Here is a 9,729-nt window from a genome sequence, read left to right on the forward strand (position 1 = left end):
GATCCCCTGCTGGCTCAGAGAGGCAGGGAACTGCTGAGAACCGAACCCGCAGCAAAAGAACGCACCTTCTGAGAGCCTGACAGCAGACATTTAAAACACAAGGAGAGACCAATAAATGTCAGGTGTCCAGAGGGTGGCGATTTCTCTGCCGTTGCCTTGGGCGGGACCCGTGCTTTCGATACCGCGCTCATCTGCATCGTGCCGCCATGTCTAGCTCTTCATGAGCCAATGGAGGTGGAGATTTAGACCAGCTTGTCAAGGAGAACGGAGCAACGGTGCATTAAAGGTCTCTGGCTTGCTTATGTGACTCATCTTCTACTCAGAGCCTGTCTATCTTCTCATATAATGCAGCTTCATGCTGAGATCAGCCATTTTGGAAGGTCTGTCATGTTCAGCATGGCTTTTTGTTTTATATTCACCCGTGCTAAACTTGCTTTGAATTGCAGTTACTAGGTGGTCCATGCATTCACTATGCATTTTCCCCCTTTTCTTGAGAAGCATGGTATTGATTTCAGTGTAACAAATGGTAATTATTGATTCCAGTGTGCTTTTCAACTTTATTCATCATGACTACAAAATCAATCCGTTAATTCAGTAAAAAGCTATTTAGTAGCCCCAGTGTATGACTGTTTTCAGCTATTATTTTGTTATGTGTTCAAATAAATTACATAGAAGATCAGATTGTAATAACGAAAGCAATCACAAAAGTACAATTGTATTGCAGGGTTCAACTGCCTAAAAGCCCAGGGCAATTAAACACGACATCAGGACCACAGCAAGAAAATCACTTGCCCGGTTGGGCCAGCTCATGTTGGGGTAGGGGGCACAATGTGTTAATGTAACTGATGTCAAACTCAATTTACTTGAATATTTAACCCCTCGTAATGCCAAAAATTGTCACATCCATTCACAAATCCAGTTAAAAACAAAACCAATGATGTTATCTGTTGACAAGTGACATCAGAGAAAGGTGTGCAGGAAAATGGTGAACCTCAAATACAAAACAAAGTGAAACCATAGCTTCATTACCTCATGGGCCTATTTTGAGCCCTCTCTACCCGAGATGTTCTGCAAAGTTTGTACAGAATATCCTAACAAGGCAAATAAGAGTGGCTCTTTTTCTGAGCTACAAATTTTAGAAATCGCTTAACAACTCTCTGTCACAAAGTGTATAGCAGCGAAAAAAGTCACCAAGACGTCTGAACCACTGGACATGGGCATATCAGCATATGTTCATGTCAGGTGTCACAACAGCATATCAAAGGATTAAAAGAGAAAGATGCTTGTTATGAAACCTTTGCTTGTTTACAAAAAAAAAAAAAAAAATCATTTTTTAAATAAGTAATAAATTCTCACATTAAACTTTCAATGTGAAAGTGTATTGTGTGAATTTATTTTTCATTTTGAGAGTAAATAACCTTAATTAAATATATTATCTTATGTATGCTTATTTGTATATGAATAACACTTCAAAATACCGTTTAGGACAGCAGAAATTTGGTTTGGGACAGTGAATTTTCCGGCTACCTGCACGAGTGTTGGTGCTCTTTTGACTGTTAAAGTACAACTTCACCGCTAGTGTTACAGAAATGTGCATACAGTGCACATAGCATTTTACCACCACCTGAATCTGTCGACACTTTCTTTCTTTTTCTTGTACTCTTCCGACACAGTTTCTCTGTGCAATATTCTCAGAGACCCTCCAGGGTTTATGTATTTACGAACTCCACTGCCCAACCTCTCCTTCAGCCTGGAGTATAACTGCCCTCTCGGGACTGAGGAGACAGAGTGTGACATACATTTCTAAATCTTGACACATTTCCTTCTGCATGTTTTTGTATACATCCTGCAATATCGAGGTACTGAACAGTTAAGCACTGAGATAAAATCATTAAGCATTTTTAATCTGTCCAAAGCTCTGACCTGCGCCTTTTATGGGTTTCTTCCAGTTTCTGAGTTTAGAGTCAGCTTCTCCTCCTAGATATCTTAACTTTATCTTCCACAGGAGAGATTCTTGGGTTAATATCTTTTGGTGTTGGGTTCAAATTAGCTCCTACTAATATAATAAATATTAATAGCCGTACTACTACTTATACAGAAACTGATTTGCCTGTGGGCCAGAAATTAGCTTGCTTAGCCCCTGACAACATGGTAGGATTAATTAATCCAATGGATGTACATTAATTGAAAATGCTCTGTAATGGTCTGAATTAATAATGTCAGTATGTTCTCAATTAAAAGTGAAGCTATGTAAGCTCATGATCTGAAACTAGATGGCTGGCGTCACAAACACTGGGCTCTTAACTTCTGCCAGATTTCTGACTGAGCAAGAGAAAACTGTTACTTAGTGCTCCTTGTGGTGATAACCATGGCCATAAACATGACAATTTATTGTTTGGCCAAGCATACATTCACACTGAAAATATAATTATTGTTATCTGCCTGCTGTACTGTCTGACCTCTATGCTGCCAGCAAACTGGTACTCAAAAACATCCATCTACACAACTTGACAACAATACTGTTGAACAATAGCAATTTCAATGCATTATGTCTCTCCCACAACAAAGTAGCAACCAGGGTTATTCACTTGCATAGTGGTGCTGAAAGCATGGTCTATTTTCCCCCACTTTGCCCCATATGGGCAATTCATATACACCCCCCCCCCCAAACCCTAACAAACAGTCAAGCCTACAGATATAATTAACTCATGCATACATTATTCTTAAAAGAATTAATGGATAATATATCACAAGAATACTGCTTTAATGTAACCCTAACATCTGCAGCTATTCCTTTACCAATTTTCAATGTTATTTTTGTGTGAAGTTTACTTTAATGGTAATAAACAGGAATTTGGTAATCACTCTTCTTGTTGTTATAGCTACAACTAGGGTCAATTTTAACTATGTTAGTTATAGGTTGTACTGTAGGATTTCATCTTCTGTTCTAAACTGTGACTGGGTCCCCACTGAACTCACTAATGTAATAATTACTAATAGCTGTCAATCATTAGTTCCAGCTTCATTAAGACATGATTTAATTTGATATTGCCTGGCTATGAAAATACAGCCAACTTCTTAAAGTGATGGAGGCCATTACAAGCAAGCAAGCAAGCAAACATACAAACATAAAAACAAAAATACAGTTCCCAAAATATTGTAATCAATCATTAAATAGGTGGGTTATGGTGTCCTGTTCTCATTTTCAGATGTGTGCTGACCTTTTCTTCTGCTTGTGTCTACAAGGCATACATGCAAGTACTTTATCAGCGTCAGATCTCACCTCCCAGGCCAGGCCTAAGCCGATTGTCATAGCCATCCAGAAGTCGATCCAGGATACGGGTAAACAGGGTAATGTTGTTTTTGAATGCATCTGTCGTGCTGTCTGCACTTACTGACCTATAACAGAAAGCCAAATATGTAGGCATATGTGCGAAAACTGCTTGAAGTAAACCAACATTAAAAGCATTCGCAGACTGGATACATGCAGTAGAAGACCTTATTGTGCTTCTAGAAAATGAATGAATCTGATCTGGATCTTTTTCTTTTTTCTATAGTATGATGTTACGTCCCAAAATTTGATATAGATGGCAGGATGTTTGCACCCTATCTTGTACTGAGTGTTCCTCCCTGAACAATGAAGTCCATGTGCCACATGTCCCGGGAACATAATTAGCATAATTCACATAAGCATTCAGGCAAACATTTGGACATTTGGTTTGAGTCATTTGCTCAGTGGCTGCTCATGTGCTTAAACTACAAACAGTCAGACTGTGATGAAGTTGTAAATTCCAGATGCAAGTCCATTTCTGAACAGCCATCAACAGTTGTAAAATTCTGTATAAGGCATAATACAGTGATGGCATCTAGCATAAAGTAAAAAAATGTGGCCTCTTTGGGGGAACCTGAGGAGCTGAAAACCTAGTACAACATCTTTCTCAGGGTTGGACACCTTTATCTTCCTGTCTGCCCTCTTAACAGGAAGACTAACCTGTCTTTTTCACATTCTCCTCAGCAGAACCTGATCACAAGAAAATGTCTGATCTGTGGGCGTCTGATCCCTGAGTCAAATGCCAACTGAGTGTGCTAATATAGGCATGCATCCTCCCAGATTTGCTTAATTAAGTATGTAATAAGACAAATAGTGAATCTCAGTTGTGAATGTTTTATTGAATCGCTATTGAACTCTAAGGTTAATTTGCATGATAAAGAATATTGATTTGTTTGTTTATTTAGTGGTTAATTATAAATAAATATCAAAAAGATTATAATAATTCAATACACAAACTTTGCAAATAGCCAATGTATGAGTTTCAATTGACTACCAACATGAATAATTGTATTGTTTATCTGTAGGCAACAGATTCTCACTAACGTGGCACTTGCAAGAGGAATTGTTTGTGGGTAAAAACCAACCAACCAACCAACCAACCAAAAACAAAACAAGCAAACAACAACTACAAGAACGTGGTCGACATTTGCGTACCAGCTACATTACCATGCGCTCCATATCGCGTCTGTTGTGCCGTGGTCTTCATAATGAACGAACGCTCCCTGTGAAATGACTTAATTCCCAACTCGCAGAAACTACGCTACCTCCACCAAGGGGAAATGGCATTTATAATGTTTGATAACCCGAACGCTGACAAATTAGTTTATTTCGAAACTGTCTTTGTCAAGAAACACCATCATATCCTCTTTAGCTGTGGTTTCTATCAACCACTCATTTCTGGCGCGCCAAAAGCGCCGGTTACGCACAGAGAGGATTGAACAGATCAGGCCATGCGATTTCGGAAACGTGAGAGATTCAATAACCATTACTAATAGGGTAAATGGTTGCTATCGATAAACGTAACAGTCTGTCGAAATAAATTAATGAAACGAAAACAAGAGGTAGGGGTCATTTAAATTCTTACCTCGTGCGCCAAAATAACGTTAAGGAGATGCAGAGGACCAAAAAATTAGACGCTAGCAGCCTTCCCCTCATCGCTGATCCACTCACCTACATGAATGAAAATTGGTGCAAATCTGTTAAATGAACGCAAACCCAGTGCGTTTTAGCTTGGCAAATGTAATACGAAATATTTGCGAAACATAAGTAGAGGTAAGATTAGATATGCACCCAACAGACATGTGCTAACCTCGTACGCACGCTGAAAGGAAGCGCAAGCACTCGAATATCACATGAATATTTCCGAGGCAATAACAGCAATCCCTTAATATTCAGTGACAGGTGGCACGCACGAGCTGAATGACAATTTCTCTCTCACGGTAGTTCTAAACATCCTGGCTCGTGAGCAAGTTGAACAAGTGGTCGTTATTCACGTGCACACGGCTGTGACGCTGCCAAGCGTGAGTGAAGATGCAGCCCCTCGGTGGGTCTCATGAATTGCACAAATTCTTTTTTTTTTTTAAACCACCCACCTGATACGCCAGATGTGTGTGTATCCTTCTTTCGAGTCTCACAAAAACAAGATTTAGTGGCGCGGTAAAGTTACTCCCAGCTGCTCACGGCACGGACGTGTTCGCGCAGCCCTCGGAAAAATTCAACGGAGCGCGCATGTGGCACGAGAGCGAGCTTTAATACATTTCCATCAACAAAGACGTCTCATACAACCTCACTTACAGGTAACTGTTTAGAAGTGCTTCGCGCAGTTCAGAATATGTTATTTTAACTAAGCATGGACTTGTTACGCGCCGAACTGGTCCCGACTTACAGTGTCACATAAAGCTCACTTTACATTGTTTTTTTTTTTACTGCTCTTGAGAAGAAAAAAAACACTACAAAGAAAACGCCAATCGGAGTACAACTGGGTCCTAAAGCCAGTTTTGTTCTGAAGACAGGGCACGCACACGTACAAACACAAACGCACACAAACGCGCACACACACACACGCACACAAGAGAAGCGATTTTTTAAAATAGATTTCTATTCCCAGCAATTATATGCAAAGGACACATAACCAATCAGGATATGGATGAACCTATTTTGGAGAAAATCGTTGGAGCCACCCCACGATTAAAAATAAATATTTGCATAACCACAGGAACAACATTCCTATAACGTAAACACTTACATATTAACTCCTTTTACATATTTCATTTGCAGGGAATGTCAGTGAGCTTCACTCTATCCTTGAAATAATTCATGCGATGTGAACATAACCTCAAAAATCTCAATACTTCAAAAGATTGTTTACGTAGTCTGTTCAGTGTTTCTTTCTGCTGAGTGAACAGAGAACACATAATAATCCTGAGAATGAGAAGAACTGGGAATACAGAGTGCAAGGCTAAGAAGGAAGATACTATTTGGCTACATATTGATCACTGAGACAAAGAAATATGGGGAGCTCATAAAGAAATATCACTCTGTTCTCGAGTAAGCTATAATATTTTATGTGCTTGCTTACCTGCTTCTTCTCTGGCTTGAACGTATTTACCATGGAGAAGCAAACACATAAACAAGACAGGACACAGTACAACAGTTCTGGAAAGCCTAATCAAAGACAAGCGATAGACACTTAACAAGATGAAGAGGCTTCCTCATATTAGACCTGTTAACAATTGTAACGATACTAAATCACACGCTCCTAACTCTGCGACAGCAAGAGGAATGGATAACGTATTTATTCTCAGGCATAATTTTTGACCTGGTGCTGAGCCAAGCAAGTGGGAAGATCCAACCAACTTCTTACACTAAACCATTTCTAATTCCTTCCTGATCAGGTACTAATGGGTAAGGACTAAGTACTGCTTTCTCTCTGCAGCCCTCAGCATTCATAAATAAGTCATGGAAGGCAGCCATAATGGCCAGTGGCCCCGAGGACATAACGTGGTGTGTGAAAAAATGATGCTGCATAGGCAGCGATGCAAGTATCAGCAACTTTCTTTGCTGGGGCAAATGCAGAAGTCTATTTTGAAACGCAGGATAGTGCTGTTGCTGTGTTCTTTCCCTCCTTATTTTTCAACAAGTGTTTTTTTTTTCTTTTATACAGTTATAACTCTTTGAAAAACTAGAGATTCGCTCTCCCAGCAATACACAATGCATTATAAAAACATAATTATAAACACACCCTTTTTTCTGGGCTATTACATGTAGTTGGAGCACTAGAAGATGCTCGGGTGTTCATTCATTTATTTATTTATTTATTTTTTACACTGATCCCCCACGTGAAGCCGCTGATCACACGCTGTCGCGCACAGCGACTACAGTAAAGGGCTGTAAAGGACGGCTACAGCGTTGCCCGTTCTCCGCGGGAGTGAGTGCGTCTTCCGCCCAGTGTATTTGTCACAGTAATGAGCAACGGCTGCTCCGGAACATGCCTCATTTCAGCGGTGACAGGGTTCACAGGGAGAACGAATAGAGCCGGGCGCCTGTGCGTTCCCCCGCTGCCGACAGCGTCATCTCTCACACATGTCAGCCTCGCCACCAAAACTAACACCCATTAGCCATTCTACCACGGGGATATTCCATTCTTTTGGAAATTTACATACGGAACTTCACGGCGGAGCAATGGCTGGCACTCCAACTGCGTGCCCCTCTGTCCGCGACGCCCGCCACGGGATGCTGTGCGGCAGTAATGCAGGCGGGGGGACGTGCTGTCGGAAAGTTGATGGGGTTCAGCACCCAGAGGGATGCAAGTGCAGGGCTGGAGTGCAAAAAAGTCCAAACGTCCAGTCCCAGCCATTTTGCACCTTCCGATTGTCAGCTGTGGCCGCAAAGTAAACGGAAATCTGACGAGACCATGCTGTGTAAGCTTGGGGTATGAGTAATACTGTGTGTTTTGAACTGTGAACTATGAGACTGTAAATTGTACTTCACCACGGCCCGTCTTTGCAAGCACTACAGCAAAGAATGTCTTACCTTTTCCACCCGAATGTACAAAAATCTGTTTCAGTCCGTCGGAATTGTGATGCCTGGAAAAAAAATCAGGTAGGCCTAATACAAACAGGTTCTCTTCATCGGCTGAATGAACCGCGATTACTTCTCAGTGGGAAGCGAGTGTGGGAGGCGAGACAAGATATGAAAATCTTTTCCCCCTCGGACGCAATTTTGATCTCTAACTAATTACATTTTCAACCGCTACCCCATGTCTTTGCCTAAAGGGGTGGCTTATATCTGAGAAAACAACGGCTGTGTCTCGGCTAGCTGACCCCCCACCCCCCATCTGTGATTTGTAGTCTCCCGAGATTCACAGAACAGTGCAGCCAAATTCCAAAATGCCTTCGTATGCGCACACGGTGTCTCATGAAAACAGAGTGAGAACGGGGCCCAAGTTGTTGGGGTCGAGATGCTTATTCTCCTCCGTAAAGTTATCTGGAAAACGGACCGAAAGGTTACATGAGGCGCACTGATATGTGGGCGACTTATGTGTGGGAGAGAAAGCTAATTTGAGACCTTCATAAAAGTGGATCTTCTTCAGGGAGTGAGAAAGAAGAGAGACAACGCCACAGAGAAGCACTCAGTGTTGAGAGAAGTATATTTGTTACCTGTTGAAGTACCTTGTGGCGTACATTACGTTCACCACCCAATGGCAGGAATGGAGTCAAACTGAAATCTATCTCTTGACCATACATTTAGCAGAAACGTCAGGAATGTAAGAGAAAACAAATAATGTCTCACAGCAGCTGGGATTAACCAATTGCTCTTCTCCTCTTGGCAATGAATCAGTGCTGGAATGAATTACATTCCTACACACACACACACACACACACACACACACACACACACACACACACACACACACACACACACACTCCAGGCGTTATGCCACATAGATCTCCAGGTGTTACACTGCATAAGGAATGTCCTGGTTAGTTTCATCTACAGTTTCATCTGCTATGTCATTTCAGTTTGGTGTGGAACATTTCATCGGCTATTCTGCCATGTCATTTTTCAGTCGATAAAAAACCAAGACTATAATCTTTGTCAGTCGTACAATACCATGCATCTTACAGTAAGTGTCCCCCAAACAAATATGCCTTCAGTGATTCATCCATATCATTGACTAATCGGCAGAATGTGCCAATCATTATTAATGATGAAACACTACCGTCTTAAACGCCCACAAAGAGCAACGAGTCCAGATCGTAACAGGCACGACAGCTCCATATCTGCAGCGTGTCCTGCTCATCGTCACGGCTTTGAGCTTCGAATGAGAGCTGTGGGAAACCGGAGGTGAGCCATATCGATCCCATTATCGCCCTCTGTACCCTGACATTCACTCACTCGCACCTTTAATATCACTCAGCATTTGACGAGCCCTCCAACACCTGCCGCTACAGCGATGCAATTATAGTTCGCACCAAGCTGCTCCCGCGTCAGTTCAAGTAAACGCGATGAGATGTACCATCAGCGTGCCGGAAGTCTTAATGTTTTTGCCAATTTACCTTGTTATTCTTGCACGGATCACACGCCACATCATCGGTTAAACTTAATTTAAGCAGGTGCAATGGCAGTCATAGCTGTGTTCTGCACAATGAAAGAATGTACAGTCTAAATAATAATAATACAATTATCTGTTGTTAGTCATAAAACTATATAATAAAGTATTTAGTATGCTAGCTGAATGTGTGTGTGTGTGGGGGGGGGGGGGGGGGGGGCGAGTGCACTTTTGTAAGCGTATGTATGTGTGTGAAATCCACTAGAAAGTATACGACACCTCGAACATTTCAGCCCCTTGGACTGAATATTATTGTTACTCTATCGCTCAACTATTATGTTTTTGG

General features: G+C 41.5%; 1 protein-coding gene and 1 long non-coding RNA gene across 4 annotated transcripts in view; one reads left to right on the top strand and one right to left on the bottom strand.

Moving 5' to 3' along the window:
* Positions 1–5,850, bottom strand: part of gabra2b (gamma-aminobutyric acid type A receptor subunit alpha2b) — a 30,180-nt gene extending 24,330 nt beyond the window's left edge. Inside the window, exons 1-3 of one of the 3 annotated variants that reach the window (XM_027017641.3) lie at positions 5,425–5,850; positions 4,917–5,002; positions 3,284–3,399 (exon numbers count right to left, since the gene is read on the bottom strand). In XM_027017641.3, the coding sequence (XP_026873442.2) occupies positions 3,284–3,399; positions 4,917–4,987 (187 nt within the window). In that variant the 5' untranslated portion in view covers positions 4,988–5,002; positions 5,425–5,850. Of the gene's footprint in view, positions 1–3,283; positions 3,400–4,486; positions 4,878–4,916; positions 5,003–5,141; positions 5,400–5,424 lie in introns of those variants that run through there. The other 2 variants (XM_027017649.3, XM_081699178.1) reach the window with 2 other exon arrangements.
* A 2,738-nt stretch (positions 5,851–8,588) lies between these two features.
* Positions 8,589–9,729, top strand: part of LOC145651689 (uncharacterized) — a 17,188-nt gene continuing 16,047 nt past the window's right edge. The window contains exon 1 of the long non-coding RNA XR_014117570.1: positions 8,589–9,178. This is a non-coding gene — a long non-coding RNA (uncharacterized LOC145651689). The remainder of the gene's footprint in view (positions 9,179–9,729) is intronic.

Source organism: Electrophorus electricus, chromosome 16 (assembly GCF_041902795.1).
Source record: "Electrophorus electricus isolate QZ-2024a chromosome 16, ASM4190279v1, whole genome shotgun sequence".
Classification (NCBI taxonomy): Eukaryota; Metazoa; Chordata; class Actinopteri; order Gymnotiformes; family Gymnotidae; genus Electrophorus; species Electrophorus electricus.